Source organism: Phyllobates terribilis, unplaced genomic scaffold (assembly GCF_046119375.1).
Source record: "Phyllobates terribilis strain yellow unplaced genomic scaffold, ASM4611937v1 Scaffold_1__5_contigs__length_1240528914, whole genome shotgun sequence".
In the NCBI taxonomy this organism is placed as follows: domain Eukaryota; kingdom Metazoa; phylum Chordata; class Amphibia; order Anura; family Dendrobatidae; genus Phyllobates; species Phyllobates terribilis.
In genome coordinates, this window is record NW_027362761.1 from 1,134,704,517 (window position 1) to 1,134,723,050 (window position 18,534).

General features: G+C 47.2%; 1 protein-coding gene across 2 annotated transcripts in view; it reads left to right on the forward strand.

Moving 5' to 3' along the window:
• HTT (huntingtin) overlaps positions 1 to 18,534 on the forward strand; it is a 174,085-nt gene that overhangs the window by 112,672 nt on the left and 42,879 nt on the right. For both annotated transcript variants that reach the window (XM_073647559.1, XM_073647565.1), the window contains 9 exons: positions 8,498 to 8,642; positions 9,075 to 9,254; positions 11,311 to 11,487; positions 12,588 to 12,664; positions 12,915 to 13,053; positions 13,460 to 13,582; positions 14,684 to 14,897; positions 15,936 to 16,081; positions 16,153 to 16,330. In XM_073647559.1, coding sequence (XP_073503660.1) covers positions 8,498 to 8,642; positions 9,075 to 9,254; positions 11,311 to 11,487; positions 12,588 to 12,664; positions 12,915 to 13,053; positions 13,460 to 13,582; positions 14,684 to 14,897; positions 15,936 to 16,081; positions 16,153 to 16,330 — 1,379 coding nt within the window. The remainder of the gene's footprint in view (positions 1 to 8,497; positions 8,643 to 9,074; positions 9,255 to 11,310; positions 11,488 to 12,587; positions 12,665 to 12,914; positions 13,054 to 13,459; positions 13,583 to 14,683; positions 14,898 to 15,935; positions 16,082 to 16,152; positions 16,331 to 18,534) is intronic.

Below are 18,534 nucleotides of genomic sequence, written 5' to 3' on the forward strand. Positions count from 1 at the left end.
AAAGAAACTTTCTTGGATAAATCTTCTTGTTCTTTTAAGTATTTTTTTTTTTCTTCTGTCCGTTAAAATATCAGTATGCGCTTGTTTTGTATCCTTACCCCCCATCGCCTTAATAATATAAACCGCTCGCGCGTACGGCTTCATTATTGAACGCCGCGCTCGTTAGCGTAGGAGGAAGGCCGGCGCGCACAAATCTAATATGACACGCTTCCTCATAAATACAATGTTTGCTCCTACACAGCCATCACGCACGGTACAATTTGTTCTACCAATTTATACATAATCACTTGGGCCCCATATAATTAATTGAGAAGCCTAACGAGTTATTAACTTTTTGTTGCCATGGTTACCACCTTTCACCTAACTTAATGCCAGATACCCAGAAAGCAGCCTCTGTATTATAATTTAGCATTTTGTGTAGTTGTGATTTCCTTATTAATTATTCCTTATTCTACATGTTCTCAAAGTTTAACAATAAAACTAAACAAAAAAAAAAAACCTTATGTATTTTCTAAACTTCTAATTAAGTTTTAAAGTGATACTCCCCGAAGTCTTATTCCCTCCCCCCATTCTGCTGCTCCCTGCGGCCCTCCATCATTAAAGGAAACTTGTCATCCGAAATAAAAACTTGATGGAAGCAGTGAATTTAAGATAATTTTTTTTCAGCTTTTTTTATTTTTTTATTGATTTTTCTATTTTCTGATGCACATTGATAAAGGTGGTCTCACAGGATATAACCCCCTTGATGCCATTGTCTGTAGTGACCACTGCATCTAAGGTTTTTGTTTTGACAGAGAAGGAAGGGGGGACAAAGATTGTTGCAGTTCAGATAGAAACATACTATTTAAATTATATGGACACTTTTTGGGGGGGCAATTTTTTTTTTTTTTATTATTATTTAATGAGGACCCTTCACCAAAATTTTAACTGGACACACTGTGTAATGGTCAATGCAGAGCAGAATATATGAAAAAAAAATTATATAATTTTATTTTCAGCAGCAGAATGGAAGGAAGGGAGACACAGACATTACTAGTGGGTAGGCGGAGCCCACACAGGATAGAACACCTCAGATTACAAAAAAGTGTTGACCGGCCCCTCCAGCTTGGGCTCCTCCTACTCCAGCTCTCCAGTCTAAAATTTGAGGTCGCAGAGGATAGTCGCTGGTGGAGCAGCTCCTCAGAAAATTTTTTTATTTTTATCGGACAGAGACTTGGACCCCCCATGGTCTAGAGGTCTCAGGGGTCTCAGCGCTGCTGGACCCCCACCCCTCCCCTGGCGGATCTGCATACCCTTTATGGTGGTCCCTGCAGAACCCTGCCGGCCCCGGGGGATGAGGGACGCTTCCCGGAGGAGACGCAAACCGCGCCATTGGGGTCCCTGCGCGCTCCGTCCTGGGGGGAAGCTAAGGGCCACAGCGCCACAAATCCCTGGGGGTCCCTGTGGCGCTCAGCTGGGTGAGTACTCAGCATTTGTAAATGTGTTTGAGTGCTTCAGCGGCTGCTGCGGCGGCCTCTGTTACATGTACCGTTGGTGACTGTGTGTTTTTCGTCCGCAGGTGGATCCCTGCAGGACATGTGAAGCGGGGCAGGAGCGGAGAGCGGAGGAGTCGCGCGCCTTTTTGAATGCCGGCGGGGGGCGTGGCTTCGCGCCTTCCCGGTCTTTTCGCGGGCAGGTAGCGCTCTGAGCGCGCGCTTTCTCCTGTCCCTCCCCTTCCGGCTTCTCTCTTCACTGCGTGGCGGCCATTTCTGACGGCCTCCTCCGTCTCCTCACTCTCCTCTCCTCCCGTCAGAACCGAAGGAACGCTGCACCGCGGCCAGCTGGGTGAGTCGCTTCTGCCTGTCAGGGCAGAAGCTTAACCTCCTCACCCCCACAGGGCACCTTTCTGCGGCACAATTAGGTGGCAGACTGCGCTGCCCTGCAGCTGCTACCTCATATAGAGGTTTTTTTGTCTGGGACTCGCACACCTCTTTCATTTAGCAGAGGTTGTGGGGAGTCTGCTGCATTAACCCCCTGGTAGGCGGTTAACCCTTAATTGGGGGACAGCTGGGGTAGCTCTCTCTTTAAGAGCTTTAACCCTTCAGCGTTCGTTTCTTTCCTTTTAGAAGCCACACTGTCCTAGTTACTGACAGGCTTAAGCCTGCTATATACTGTGTGAGGGCATGTCAGATCAGGGTCCAGGAGGCGCGGTCCGTCTCCCAGGTCCGCTACAGGATCAGTCTCGCGTATCTGACTCGCAGGAGTCCTCGACGGCGTCAAGTGCAGCGCAGGTCGGGGGACTCAGTGATGTTAAAATGGAGGCTCTCACTCGTTCTATTGATAGCCTGTCTGACCTTCTAGGTCATTGGGTGTCAGCTAGATCCCAACTGTCTTCTCATGGCAGGAAGCGCCACAGGCCGGTACTGTCCTCCCCGCGCAGCGACTCGGAGATCTCTGATATGGAGGGTTCCCCTTCAAGCTTTGCTGGGGAGATGTCCGATTCGGATAAAGAGGATCGGCAGGGGCGCTCTGCCTCTCTTTTGGGCCGTGTGGATGCTTTTATTGGAGCTATGAGGGAGGCGTTACAGTTACCGGAGGAGGTAGCTAGACGCCCTGGTAAGTCGGCCCGGCTTTTTCAGGAGTCGCATAGGTCGCGGTCAACGTTACCATCTCTGGATGAACTTGATAGGGCGGTGGAGAAGGAACGCCTGTGTCCAGATAAGCGTTTTCAGGGGACACGGTTTTTTGAGGCACTGTATTCGTGTTCTACGGAGTCGATTGCTAATTGGATTCCTTCTCCTGAAGTGGATGTCCCTTTATCCCAGCTTAGCAAATCTTCATTACTTCCTGTTAAAGGGAAGGCGAGTCTGCAGGATCCGCTGGACAGAAAAACGGAGATGGCGGCTAAATCCATCTACGAGGCCGCGGGTCATGGATTCAGAGCGGCTTTAGGAGCCATGTGTGCTGGTGAAGCTTCCCCTAGGTGGTTGGACCGCCTACGGACGGCGTGGCAAGATGGATCCCCGCTATCCGAGGTAGAAGGGCTTTTCAAGTTGTTGGAAGAGGCAGCGCGATATGGCAGAGATGCAGTTCTGGATATTACGTCACTGCTGTCCAGGGCGCAATCCTCGGCTGTCACAGTCAGAAGAGCACTGTGGCTTAAGCAGTGGACCGGAGACGCGGTTTCCAAGCAAGGTTTGCTGTGTTTAGCTTACAAGGGTGGTCAGCTGTTTGGGTCTGACCTCACGGAACTGATTGCGAAGGCCAAGGCAAAAGAAACGGCTTTACCGCAGCGTAGAGCTGTGGCTTCTGCGTCTGGCATGTCTAGTGCCGGTAGTAGTCGGCGGCCCTTTCGGCCCAGGGGACGGTTCGGTCAGCCCTCTTGGGGATCGGGTCGTCCCTCGTTTTCGGGAAAAAAGATCTCTCAGAAATCCCGCACTCCCTGGAAACAGAACTTCCGTCAAGACAAACTGGAAGCTGACAAAAAGCCCGCTAAGGCGGACTGACGCCAGGGTTTCACTCGAGGGTCCTCGAGTGGGGGGTCGCCTGCTCCAGTTCGAGTCGACTTGGGCGTCCCACGTTTCAGACGCCTGGGTGACGCGGGTTGTGTCGGCAGGCTATTTCATAGAGTTTCTTTCTCGACCCCCGGACAGATTTTGCCAATCTCGCATTCCGTCAGAGCCCGAGCTAGCTACCGCTCTACGGCGGGAGGTCGATTCCCTTCTGCAGAATGGTGTGGTGGTGCCGGTTCCGCCAGAGGATTGGGGAAGGGGGTTTTACTCCAACCTCTTTGTGGTCCCCAAAAAGGAGGACAAATTTCGCCCCATTCTGGATCTCAAAAAATTGAATCTGCATGTCCGGACCCGGAAATTCCGCATGGAGTCGCTTCGCTCAGTTGTGGCGGCTCTGTCGCAGAACAATTTTTTAGTGTCAATCGACATTCGCGACGCTTATTTGCATATTCCCATCGGAAGGGCTCACCAGCGCTTCCTACATTTTGCCATAGGTCAGGACCATTACCAGTTTGTGGCCCTGCCATTCGAGTTGGCATCAGCGCCCAGAGTTTTTACAAAAATTCTGGCGCCTCTCATGGCGATCCTTCGAAGGCAGGGGGTGACAATTCTTCCCTATCTAGACGACCTTTTGATTGTGGCGTCCACAGAGGAGGAGGCTGTGAGGGCTCGCAATCTATCCCTTCAGCTCCTGGAGGACTTCGGATGGCTAGTCAATTGGAAGAAGTCATCTCTGGAACCGTCGCAGTCAATCCTGTTTTTGGGGATGCACTTCGACACGGTACAGGCAGTGGTGTCCTTGCCTCCGGACAAGCAAGCAAGTCTTCGTCAACATGTACAGGTTATGAAGTCTTCGACAGCAATGTCCCTTCGAAGGTGTATGCGCCTTCTGGGTCTGATGGTGGCGTCAATGGAAGCGGTCCCGTTTGCTCAATTTCATTCCAGGGGTCTCCAAATGCTCATTCTGACCCGTTGGGATCGATCGCAGGCTTCGCTGGATCGCAGTGTCATCATCTCCCACAGGGTGCGAGAGTGTCTAGGATGGTGGTTACATCCAGAAGCGTTATCCCAGGGGAAGTCCTTCCTCCTTCCGCGGTGGTCGGTCATAACCACCGATGCCAGTCTGACGGGCTGGGGGGTGTCTGGAACGATCTCTGGGTTCAGGGAGTATGGTCGTCAGAAGAGTCTGTCCTGCCGATCAACCTCCTGGAGTTGAGGGCGATTTTCCTTTGCCTCCAACACTGGACGGTCCCTTTAAGCGGTCTGCCAGTCCGAGTGCAGACAGACAACGCGACGGCGGTCGCGTATATCAACCATCAAGGTGGGACGAGGAGCTCCAGGCTCATGATGGAGGTCTCTCGGATCATGGTATGGGCCGAAGCCAGGGTTCCAGCCATCTCCGCGATTCACATCCCAGGAGTCCAGAATATCACGGCTGACTTCCTCAGTCGCGAGAAGGTGGATCCCGGAGAATGGAGTCTTCATCCGGAAGTTTTTGCACTACTGTGCTCCCGTTGGGGAACTCCCCAAGTGGATTTGATGGCATCCAGGTTCAACGCCAGGTTACCGACGTTCATGTCCAGGTACAAGGACCCAGAGGCTGTGGCGGTGGATGCTCTAGTGGCTCCGTGGGACCAATTCGAGCTGATCTATGTGTTTCCGCCGATATCCTTACTTCCTCTGGTGTTACGTCGGATCAAACTGGAGAGTCTCGGCTATGTTGGTGGCTGAAGTCTCTGCGTTTGACGGCGTGGCTCTTGAGACCGAAATCTTGACCCGTCAAGGATTTTCAGCCGAAGTCATTGCCACTCTGCGAGCGGCCAGAGGTCCTGCTACCACTAGGATTTATCACAAGACTTGGGAAGCCTTCTTCTCGTGGTGTTCCGGTTCTTCAAGGAACCCGAGGATTTTTTCCATTCCCAATTTGTTGGCCTTTTTGCAGTATGGGCTGGACAAGGGTTTGGCAGTTAACACCCTGAAGGGTCAGGTTTCCGCTCTATCCTTGCTGTTTCGGAAGGCTATCGCCTCGCGTAGGGACGTACGTTCCTTTTTTCGCGGGGTAATCCGTCAATTTCCGCCGCGGAAGGCACTTGGGACTCCTTGGCGGCTCAATCTTGTCTTGGAGGCTCTTCAACATGGGCCTTTTGAGCCTATGGACTCTGTTAGCCTTTCATTGCTTTCCTGGAAGGTTGCCTTCCTGGTGGCGGTCACCTCTTTGAGAAGGGTTTCTGAGTTGGCGGCTCTTTCTTGCTCGCCTCCTTTTCTGGAGTTTCACCCGGATCGTGTAGTGCTTCGCACACGGGGCGACTTTCTACCTAAGGTGGTGTCACAATTTCATGTTAACCAGGATATTGTGTTGCCCTCGCTCTGTCCAGAGCCGAGGAATGCGAAGGAACGGGCCTTGCACACTTTGGATTTGGTGCGGGCGTTAAAGTTCTATTTGTCTATTACTCAAGGTTTTCGGAAGTCGGACTCACTTTTTGTGATTCCAGCAGGTCGTTGTCGTGGTCAACGAGCTTCCAAGGACACTATAGCTCGATGGATTCGGTCGGCCATTTTAGAAGCTTACCGATTTAAGGGCGAGCCTTGCCCAATTAAGATTCGAGCTCACTCCACGAGAGCTGTGGGTACATCGTGGGCTTTTCATCAAGGGGCCTCGGCAGCTCAACTCTGCCGGGCGGCTACCTGGCGCTCCGTCCACACTTTTACAAAGTTTTATAAGGTGGACGTCAGTGCTTCCGCGGATGCGGCCTTAGGACGTAGGGTCCTGCAGGCGGCTGTAGTTTAGGTTATCTCCTTAACTTGTGTTTAGCACTGGTTGCGCATTTATCTAAATTGTTGGGAATCTGCCTTTGTTGTTTTTAACTTAATTTCTGGACTGCTTTGGGACGTCCCACTAGTAATGTCTGTGTCTCCCTTCCTTCCATTCTGCTGCTGAAAGACGGATTTTGGTAAGAACTTACCTGTAAAATCCTTTTCAGCGAAGGAAGGAAGGGAGACACAGCTCCCTCCCATGGCAGAAGTGTGTTGTTGTGTTTTCAGATGTGGCGTGACCCTTCTCTGATGGCGGTTACCTGGGCTGGGGTCGGCGCGCTAAGGCTCTGTTCCAGCATTGCCAGCTCATCGCAGTGGTCAGGTCCAGTGAGTAGTACCTGGGACTGTGTGGTTTTTTTCTGTTATATGCATAACCTGTCTTCTTGCTTTTTTCTAAGTTTTTCAGAAGGGGTTGTGTTGCTCAGCTGGTGTTAATTGCTCTTCCTTAGCTTGTGTACGGACTGGAGAGCTGGAGTAGGAGGAGCCCAAGCTGGAGGGGCCGGTCAACACTTTTTTGTAATCTGAGGTGTTCTATCCTGTGTGGGCTCCGCCTACCCACTAGTAATGTCTGTGTCTCCCTTCCTTCCTTCGCTGAAAAGGATTTTACAGGTAAGTTCTTACCAAAATCCGTCTTTTTTTTAAATTATTTTAGTTTTGCTTCTCTGCTGTGGAGATTTTATCAATTTTATTATTTAATACCACGGAGGCCGTGTACTACTTCTTCTTTCTCATGCTGATCAATCATAAGCAGGCAGTAACACTGGAGAAAGAAGAAGACGTCCCCAATATCTTAGAACAGTCTCAGTGCGAGACATGTATTGACAAGCACTCTGCTCTCCTCACTACTGATAGACAACATGTGCTGGAGAACAGCAGACCTGAGTGTGATTAACGGACCGCTCTCAGCTCTCATTTCCAGCAGTCAGTGTGCAGGGAGAGGCAGTCCTGCAGAGTTGAGTTTCATTACAAACACTTCTAGTAGCGCTCTTCTCTAGTGCTACCAATTCTGCCAATCATTAGCAGGCATTCACATACAAGGAGAAATTAACACACTCCCACAATAGCTTAGAACAGGCTCATTGTGTAAAATAATGACAGTCTGCTCTCCACACTGCAGCTGTGATTGAGCATAGCAGACCAGTGTCTGATTCAACAGTTTTCATCTCCAGCAGTCAGTGTGTGGAGAGGGGCTGTACAGCAGAGTTGGCAGCATTACGCTTTCTTTGGCATTGCTAATGTATATTTGTTTCTGCCAATAAAGCTAATTTGAATTTGAGAAGAGCGTTACTATATGTGTTTGTAATGAGACTCAACTTCTGCCGCACTGTCCCTCCCCCCCCACACTGACTGCTGGAGATGACCGCAGATGGTTAATCACACTCGGGTCTGCTGTGCTCCAGCACAAGTCATCACTCAGCAGTGAGGAGAGCAGACTGTTTGTCAGTGCTAATGGGGGTGTTTTCTCCAGTGTGTCACGCCCCCAGTGAAATCTCTCTGGTAATGCCCACTTGGACTTTTAAAAAATTAACTATTTTGGTGCCCAATTTTTTCAATGCTCATTATCTCCGCAGCGGAGAGGCAAAATAGAAAAATAAACAAAAAGGTTCTGCTCTGCAGCCACTAATACATTTTGTTGTCCAAGTCAACTTGAAAAATTTGGTTGGATGAGTCCCACCACGTTTCTGACTCTGTTCACACTACTGTCTTAGCTCCCACTTAAACCCGAACTGTGACACCTTAATTTGAAACAAGCAAATAAATTTGCAGGACCCTGGTCCAGTGGCTGGCTCTGTATCCCATTGCTGCTGGACCTGCCGGCATCCCCGGCTACTCTTTTGATAGCCGATGTATGCTTCGTGCCGCATCTATGACATTGTGCCAGGCCGCCTAACCAAAAGAGGAGCCGCGGAGGTCTCAGGGTTTCCATCCTGCGGCTCTGGAATACTGACCTGACTGCTGGACTAGGGTCTTGCAAATTTATTTGCTCACCTCTATCTGTGCCCCGTTGATCTTCTGATTGAGTTAGGCGGTCACTGATAATTCCTATTGCCTTTATTGGGGTTCCTTGCAGCGCTCTCCTTTTTGGATCGCAATTAATCAGTTTGTTCTGCATTATTATCTATTTTGTTCACTTTCTTTACAGCTGAGCAAAATTTATGCATGAAAAGTAATATCTAATCCTTTTTTTAAAGGAGAAACAACCTGTCCAGTACCAAACTACTGCTGAGCCCTCAGATATCCACAGACAGTGACGAGGTGGAGTCGCAGTCCCGGCTCGGCGTGTGTAACCGGGAAATAGTCCGCCGGGGCGCCCTCATCCTGTTCTGTGACTATGTGGTGAGTATCATTTGCGACCTTACTAAGATGCTGACTACAGCAACCTACTGAGCTCAGTGCCGGTGGATGCACATGCTCAGTCACTCTCCCCACAGCCAGGTCACTGCAGAACGATCCCCTGTTCACTGCCGAGCAGCCAATAGAAATGGCTTCCTGCTTCTCAGGAAAGGAGCAGAGCCTGTGTGATAGAGAGGTTTAGGAGGTTTTTTTCTGCAGGGCTAGTAAGAAAGAACTACATTGTCATCTGCCAGAAGGGGAAGGAGACTGATTCTGTCCATCAAATTAAAAGAATTACATTGTCATCTGCCAGAAGAGGAAGGAGACTGATTGATTCTGTCCAGAGCCTGACTCCAGCAATGCAAATTAGCATTAAAAGAAAAAAAAAACTTTGGGTATGAAAATGATAAATGATAACATCTTCTTTTGTGTTAGTGTCAGAATCTGCACGATTCGGAGCATCTGACCTGGCTGATTGTGAACCATGTGCAGGATCTGATCAACTTGTCCCATGAACCCCCGGTGCAGGACTTCATTAGTGCAATACACAGGAATTCTGCTGCCAGCGGCCTTTTCATCCAGGCCATCCAGTCCCGCTGTGAGAACTTAGCAACAGTAAGTATCTTAATTCTCTCGCTGCCCCATAAGGAAACCTGTCTGCTCTTACATTATCCACAACTCAAAGGAACTTATGTGCATGTTTTATCCCAGGACTGTCTCGGCTAGGTTAATAACTGTTACTTTAAGATGGGATAAGTTTTTATAGCTTATTTGCAATAAAATAGTGTAGGGATTAACCCTGTCTGGAAGGCATTAGACCTTAGGTAGCGTTCACACAGGCAATGCAGTTTTGGTCCAAACGTGCTGTTTTTATTATTTTCCACAGATAGCACAACACTAAAATAACATCATAAACTTAAATATCAACCTTGACCAGGCGCAAACTAAACAGAACAGACCCTGGCTACTTATACATGGCTGAGCGAGCCCCAGCTCAGGCAAACAAAACCGCTTTTGTCCATAGTAACCACTGTGTTCTCCTCACACGGCATGTGCATTTAATTATGATCCCATATGTCAGTGCAGGCTCACCAGAACAGATTACAGTCCTTTCTCCGGAGCAGACTTCATACACAGAAGAGGCACGATCCCACCAGTCTCAGTATCCCCTTCAGCATGAGCTCCAGCAGTTTCCAGCGCCAAACAGAAGTGTTCAACTCCGGGCACAGTTCACACTGAATAGGCTGCAGCTTCCACACGGTTCCCTGCAGCTGTCACAGACTGCATAGCGCATTGTCCATTCAGAGAGAGACCCCGGCATTTCTCTGTCTCAGCTACAGCTCACATTTTGGATGGTCACTCGCCAGTAGCACACTCAACTCTGCTCAACATCCAGTAGACTGACTCTCCATGAAGCTGCTTCTTGGAGAAACTCTGCAGGTGCATCTAATCAAGCACTGCAAAGCTGAGATTTAACCCTGTCCTTTCCTGCTTTGCAACAATGGGTATAACTCAATACTTGCAGTGAAATGTTGTATCTGTGAGAATTTTTGCCCATTCATCCAGAAGAACATTTTGTGAGGTCAGACCCTGATGTTGGGGCCGATCTCACAATCTTTTGTTTTTATTCATCCCAAAGGTGTTGGTTGGGGATGTGGTCTGGGCTTTCTGCGGTCGGTCATCAGAATTGTCAGAAAGTTCAAGAAATTAAACCAGCTGTAGAAAAATAAAAAAGCAACCACACACTAGTATGAGCAATTCCATTTGCTTTGCCCTAGTTAGGCGTCCACTCTGGTCCTCCATGGCAGCTGGTAGTCACTCCGCACAGCAACTTTGGTGCTGTGTGTTGATTGAGCTACTAATATGGCAGGGCCTGGTCAGAAATCTGTGGCTTTCAGAGCCGCTTCCGATCTCTCGACATCGGACGCTCTTCTATTGATTAGTTTGCCTGCATCACGCCACAGCAATGATGTTGCTTCATGCTGGCTAATCAAAGCAGTAGAGATCGGGTAAAAGGCGGCTCTTCTCTTTGAAGGCCACCGATTACTGACCTGGCCACTTCACCAGGTCCTTCAAATCGAGTCTCACCATCTTTAGTACTGGGCACAGAAGTGAAGGATACACTGTACATACCCTGCCCAGGGCAACACAAAGGTGAGGAGCGGCTACCACAGAGGGCTCCAGCCCTCCTGCTCCAGTGGTCTTAGTTTACTTTCCTGTCATTTTTTTTGTAAGAAACAGGTTATTTGTCCCCAGTTAAGTCTCCATACAAGCTTTGTGAGCTTTCATTGATCTTCAGGGCACACCAGGCATAATGGAGCCTAGGAGAAGGCACAATGAACAAATTGGTTTCCTCTTCAAGTGCGGCTTGTTCTTGTTGCAAGGGTGTGCCAGCTGCCACCCGGGCTTTTGTTTTTTGGCAAAGTCAAGCAATGAGTGCTCCACTTTCCACTGTTCATTGTGCCAGAACAGATCCTCTGCGGGTTTCATTGCTCCTTATTCCAGCTACAAACTCAGTTACATCAGCCAGGAAAAGGCAGCATTATGCAAGTTAAATTGGTAGTCCAGGATTAGAATAAAAGGACCACTTTTTTCAGTGCATTTTTGGGTGTTTCCTTGAGGTTTCGCTGTAGAGAACAAGAAACTAATAGTCTATATTTTTATCCATTAGCCGACTTCCCTGAAGAAAACTCTGCAGTGTCTGGAAGGCATTCATCTCAGCCAGTCGGGGGCCGTGCTGATGCTGTATATCGACAAGCTGCTGTGCACGCCGTTCCGTGTGCTGGCCCGTATGGTGGATACGCTGGCGTGCCGCCGGGTAGAAATGCTGCTGGCTGCTACTCCGCAGGTAAAGGAAAAATATCTGCCTGACGGTAATTAGTTCTCCCAGGACGTGTCTGCTATATGACAGGCAGCATGGTGGCTGCAAAAACATGGAGGTGGACCTACTTAGGAATTGGTATGAATGAGTGTTAGGAAATGAGACTGTATGGAACTTTATAGAGTGTTTCTCACCTTTTTAATGGGAAAAATTGCAAAGCGATTGTGATAATTTTTGCAAGTGATCTTATATTAGAAATCATCTCCGTTCTCAACATTGCTGCTCATTGCCTACGCCTTTGGCCACCTCTGCACTCTTATCAGAGGGGGCTCATTCTCTAGGTAAGGAGCACAGCACTTACAAGCTCTTTTGTTTTAGAGTCTGCAAGCGCTGGATCACATCAGCTCCCCTGTTGTTCTCCATTGCCACAGAGGCAGCCTTGGAAGGCGCACAACTACACACTGGTGGTCCGAAGCATCAATCATCAGGAGGCAGGGGAGCTGTATGCTCCTGAAAGGCAGAACATGGGATAAGCCCTTTTGTATTGGCCTAATTGCCCAGATGTGCTGGAAAAACATGTCAAATCCATGAAGGCCTCACCATGCAACTTAAAGCTGTCGTCCTTTTTGTTTGTCCAGGTTTCTAAAAATCTCTAATTAGTTGTGTATAAACACAAGACATCACTCATATCCCCATTGCTTCCTCCTGGGCTGTATTTCAGCAATTAGTTAGCAATGGATGGCTGTGGCGCTGCATCTATAGCCCTGAGGTTGGTGGTAGTCACTTGGGTGGTCCCGGTACAACAGTTTCCCTGGCTCTGTCCTTTGCTCTGCAAACTGTGATATAGGAAACTGAATCTAATGTGCCAGACTATTAAATACTGGATTCAATGGGTTGTTCTCAGCTTGCAAAGGATATGCCGTTACTTGATAATTTGGCCCCAGATCTTATTCAGTAATGCGGGTCCTTCACTGTTTTTCCCTAGCAGGGTCATGTCGAAGTATCCTGCACAGTAGATCTCCAGGAAAATAAGTGTTAGCAGTCCCTTTATTGTCAAGATTTTACATGTAAAATTTCATAATACCTTTAATATTGTAATCTGGAAATGTTGACTTGTTTCCTTACAGAATAGCGTGTGCCAGTTGCCTATAGATGATTTGGACAAGATGCAGGAGTATCTGCAGAGCAGTGGACTAGCACAAAGGTAATCCGAGAGCAATGTGTGCAGGGATATTCGTGTCTGACACATATATGGCACATCCATTAATCGCCTTTGTATGTGTCCATTCCACCCAAGATTGTTGGATGAACGGGGCCCAGTCATCACTCCATAGAAGTCGAAGAGCCAAGAAAGAAGGCGTCAAATCTTTATATCATCTTTCTGATTGCAAACTAACGTTGATTACAGCAATATATTAAAAATGTTCTCATTCTTCCATCTTTTGGGTTTTCAGGCACCAAAGACTTTTTTCTCTGCTGGACAGATTTCGGACAACTGTGGCGCCAGAAACAATCAGCCCGTTACCTTTAGTCACCTCCCACCCGCTGGACGGGAAAAATCAGCCACGGCTGGAGACGTTGGAAGCTGATGAGGTGGGCTGATCACTGCTGCACAGACGAGAAACTACATTTCTAAAATTTAGATTTTAACTAGAGGCTGGCCTCTTGATGAAACCCCATAACCTGGCACATACTTGCATAGAAAACCTTCACCCCTCAGCACCCTTATTCTAGGGCCTGTAAGCAGTAGATGCAGCTGCCATGTACACTCACCCATGTCGCCCTTCCTTTCCGCTTTCCCCGCACATATTTAGATGCAGGCGGTGCAATCTCCTGTCTCTGCGCGCACACACTGAATAATTTCAGGTCCGATGTCGGAGAGAATTATCAAACACCAAATTACAGACTTTTTCCTATCAGTTTTTACTATGTTTTCTTTATTTGCAGTAATGCTGATGAAGTGTTGTGTATAATTTCTTTTTTCTGCCTTTCTGGACAGGATTGGTATGTGTCCCTGGTGCGGTCGCAGTGTTACTCTCACTCTGATTCTGCGCTGCTGGAAGGAGCAGAATTGGTGAATAGGATTCCTGCTGCGGAGCGTCTTCCCTTTATGGCCAGCAAGGTATGACCTACATTGCTAAGGGTCCTTGTACACTGCAAGGAACACTCGCTTCATCATAATCTTACAGTGTAAACAAGTTGCCGATGAACGAGCAAAACACTCTTTCGTTATTGTGCTGCACAAAAGTTAATCGATCTCTGTGGCACGTCATCCTGTGTGAACAGGACACAAACTGCTGAGAGCAATGGCCGCCTATGTGCATTCAATAATCTATTACTGACCTTTCACTGCGCATCATTAAAGGGAACCTGCCACCAGATTTTCCCAATATAAACTAAAGCCACCACCTTTACCTACTCTATTGCTGTCGTCCATTGACCTCTATCTGAGCCCCCAAGTCCCCCTGCATATTTAAAAAAAATATCTTTTATACATCTGTCAAACGGTGCAGTCTGATACGATGTTCGATTTTTATTTTTTCAGCGCTGCTTCAATCCGTGCAGCTGCCGTCCTCCTGGCTTGGTTGATGGGGATGACGCGTCCTATGTCATTCACAGGTCACTGCGAATATTGTGCAGTTACAGCGCAGGCTCAATTTACTCGTCCATACCAAGGGCAGAGCAAAGTCCTGCAATGTGCCGGCGCCTATTAATCAGAAGTGAAGTCGGCACATTCGCATTACAGCACTTTGCTCTGCCTTTAGTAGAAAAGAGCAAAGTGCGCAAGTGCGGGCCTGCAAGTTTCTCAGCGATCTGTGGAAAACATAGGACCTCATGTAACCCTACCCCATTACAGCATGGACACCAAGTTCTCCCGATGCAGAAGTAAGCCTGTCCGGACAATCCCTACAATTTCATATCAAATCTGTGCAAGATAGACTTGTTGTTTCCTTCGGGAGGAGAGCTACATGACATTACTTTTTTATTAGGGTGCATCATTCTAAAAGGTTCCTACCAGAATGACTGAGAATTGGCAAGGATATTTCTTACCACCTGAAAATGTATTATTATTTTTCCCATTTATGTACCGGCCTATAATAAATTTGCAGGTGGCCCTGTTCTGTCATTGAAAAACTCGACAGACCTGAACAGAAGCAACTTCTTATTTTTTTTCTCAGAACCGGGTGCATTAAACAAACATGATCTTTTCCTCCCGTTGTAGGAGTTTAACTTGAGCCTGCTTGCCCCTTGTCTGTCCCTGGGAGTGAACCAAATGGCAGTGGATCAGAACAGCACTTTCTTTGAAACCACAAGATCTGTGATTCTGGATCTCATCTCACAGACCGTTCAGCAGCTTCCAGACACTCATCAGCTGTTTCGACCTTTGCAGCCCGTGGACGGAAGCTCCTACTGGGAGAAGCTGAGCATGTTGTTAGGTAATTAGCAAAACTTCTTGGAAATCCCCCCCAAAATCACCCTGTCTCCCTTCTTGCCGTCCATTGCCTGTTGTCAAGTGTAATCTTTGACAGAAACAAAAGCGAAGGCAGAGAGACCAACTGCATTCGGGCATAACAGAGAGGGGTCGGCTTTGTATTCAGGGCAGTTAAGCTATTGGACAATATAAGGAGCAATGAATGCTGGGAAGTTAGGTTAAGGAAATTCCAGCACTTAGTGCTGGCAGAATGCTAATGAAAAGAACTCACCTAGTCATGTAGAATAAATGGCAAATTCCTGTACCTGTTGCGCTGGCAGAATGATAATTAAGGGGAACAACCCACTCAAGATGGCAAAATTCAGAATGATAATGAAAGAGAGCAATCTGATAAAGTAGATTGGATGACAGTCCAGCACCTATTGCGCTGGCTGAATGATAATGTAAGGAAGCAATCCAAGTAGAGTGGATCGTGAAGTTTAGCACCTATTATGCTAGCTGAATGATAATGAAAGGGAACAATCCATTCAAGTAGATTGGATGGAAAAGTGTAGCACCTATTGTGCTGACAGAATAATAATGAAGAGGAAACATCTATTCAAATAGAGTAGATGGCAAGTTTCACAGCATGAAAAGGGTCTGGTCCTGGACATATTGTACTGGAATGTGCACGAAAGGCAGCTGTTCTCTAACTTGTTGTGGACGAGGCCAGCAAGTTTTTCTACAGATTTTTTGTGAAAGTAACAGGAATGTGTCAGGTTTCCCGGTCTGTGAGCTTTGAGCAGGAGAGCACTTGCTGAGATTTTCTTCACTTAAGAAAATAAGGAAAATCCAATTTGCCCATTTGTTTCAGTAGAAGTTTTATGTGTTTAATCTGAATAAGGTTCCGTTGTCATCCGTTTTTTTTGATCCGTGTGCCATACGTGTTTTACACACCTATAGAGTTGTATTGGCCCTTGTGGTCCGTGCTGGTCCGAGGTGTTACATTCATTGTGCCGTTCACACCCTGATATCTGTGACCATGTCCTTCTCTTTGGATCAGGTGACACTGAAGTCTACTACTGTCTAGTCACCCTCTGTCGAGCGCTGGCGCAGTACCTGCTGTCTCTACCAAAAATACCTCCCTCCTTTCATATAAACCAAGAGAAGGAAGCTGAGATTGTGAAGTTCGTGGTGATGTCCGTGGAGGTAATCTATAATACGCTCGATATGTTCCTCTCTGTTGTGCTGTCAGTGTGTGACTCGGTTTCTCTCCGCAGGCGGTGTCCTGGCACTTTGTGCATGAGCAGATCCCGTTGAGCGTGGATCTCCAGGCTGTGCTGGATTGCTGCTGTCTGACCCTCCAGCAGCCTGTGCTGTGGAGCCTGCTGGCCTCCGCCGAGTACATGACCCACGCCTGCTCGCTCATCAGCTGCACGCGCTTCATTATCGAGGCTGGTAAGTGAGGGCCGACTCCTGATCTCACCTGCTGCTTCTTGCATGGTTGTTCAATAATTTTCCGCCTTTTAACAGGTCCAGATCTGTGCAGAGTGATTTCATTATATACAGTACTGTGCAAAAGATTTAGGCACGTGTGGAAAAATTACTGGAAAGTAAGAAGCTTTCAAAAATAGAAGTGCTAATAGCTTATTTTTATTCATTAACAAAATGCAAAGTGAATGAACAAGAGAAATCTAAATAATATCTGGTGCGACTTCCATTTGATGTGTTGATGGCACTGCTGGACATCTTACAAATTCAAAGACCAGCATGATGTGTCTTTCATCTGCTGCACTAAGTTTCCTCAGCCGACCACTGCATCTACAGTCCTCAACTTTGCCCATTTCTTGGTGCTTCTTCAAAATAGCTTGAGCAGCACATCTTGAAACGCCAGTCTGCTTTGAAATCTTTTCTTGGGGGAGACCTTGTTGATGCAGTTTAACTACCTTGTCTCTTGTTCATCTGCTGAGTCTTACCATGGTGTATTACATGTAACATGAAACTGTCTTCCTCAACTTCACCTGTGTAGCAGAGTTTTGCTGTTCTTCTGCCAGTTTTAACCCTCCCACACCTGTTTCTGTTTCAGTTAATTACTGCATTTCAACATATATGAAAGTGATGATCATTATCACCTGGTTACTCATACACCTAACTATAATCCTACAAACTCCCTGACTTTGTACAAGTGTACCTAGAAAAATTGATGCAGTTTTGAAGGCAAGGTGCGGTCACACCGAATATTGATGGGATTTAGATTTCTCTTTTGTTCATTCACTTTACATTTTTGATAAAAATAAACTACGAACACATTTTTTTTAAAGCATTTTTACTTTCTAGACCGCCTACGGCAATGTTAACTTCTTGTTTTGCCTTGCAGGCAGTGGCTGCATCGGGGCTTATGTCTGAACCCCACAAAATGGGATTCGGGCGTATGTACTGACGGGGCAATTGACAGTAATGATGCATATGGAGTCACATTGTGATTTGTCGTACATCATTTTCAGCCTACGCCTTGCTGCCCGCCTCCAAAAGGCGTGAACAGCTGACAATTTTGAACATTGCCTTAAACTATTGCACATTACTGTATCTTTTATTGCTTTTTTGGGTCTTTTTTGGCTTTGTGTCCTATGGGAGAATACATTAACCACAACCCCATTCACCACTAGGGGAACCTTTAGAAGTTGGCTTACTCGTGTCTCGCGCTGGGACTTGTATCTGGAATTAGTCACATTTTCAGCTTGCAGGCGACACCTGTGGGGCACGCAGTGAGAAATCTAGGCTAATATGTTATGTAATGTTCCTTCCAAGTCAGTGACTCTTACAGACCCAAGTAATGATTTCATGTAGAGACTTGTCTTCTGTTATGTTGCAGAAAGTAGAGTTACACAGGACACTCCATCTTTTATTTGTTTTTTTTCCACATTACTTTATGTAGAAGCGACTGCATTCTTTTTGGTGTAACACATCGCAGAAGTAACTGCATTCTTTTTGGTGTAACATATCGCAGTGATTGACGTTGTCCTCTACGTTGCGTGTTGGCAGGCTTTATTAAGTGACTGGGTATGTAGGGACCCATCAGTGTCAGGTTAAGATGTTCTTTTTCCGAATAAGTTATTCGAGTATATCTTTTCCTTGGGGAGAGTGGAGTAAGCGATGACCAGACACCAACAGCAGCTTTTCTGCTGGGAAAACAAAAAGAAAAGGCATGCTGAAACTCATTATGCTTGATCCTTCTTTCCGCCAACATCAACTATGAAGGAAGGGTCGAAAGGCTACCAAGCAATTGTTTTTTTGGCCCACCAAAATCTTCAGGTTCGGCTGACATTAATCAAACGTGGACTTATCCTTACGCCGATGCTGTGACTGCATCTGTCCCTTCACCTCTCTCCTATCGGCTCGGGGTTTTGTACAATGTAATTGTGTGATACACATGACGAGTACTAATGATTCCCGGGAAGTCGTTGTCTGAACGTTACCTTGTCATGTTTAATTCAGACACCCGGCCATGAGGATTGTCACATTCTGGGAATCTATTAAGCGTTCATTCTCTCAGAAACCGGCTTTGATGGAAGGTTAAAGTCAACAATTAACAGTTTATTGTACATCTAATTCCTCTGGACTCTAGTGTCATGCAGAATAATGGCATTTCCCATCATCAGCAA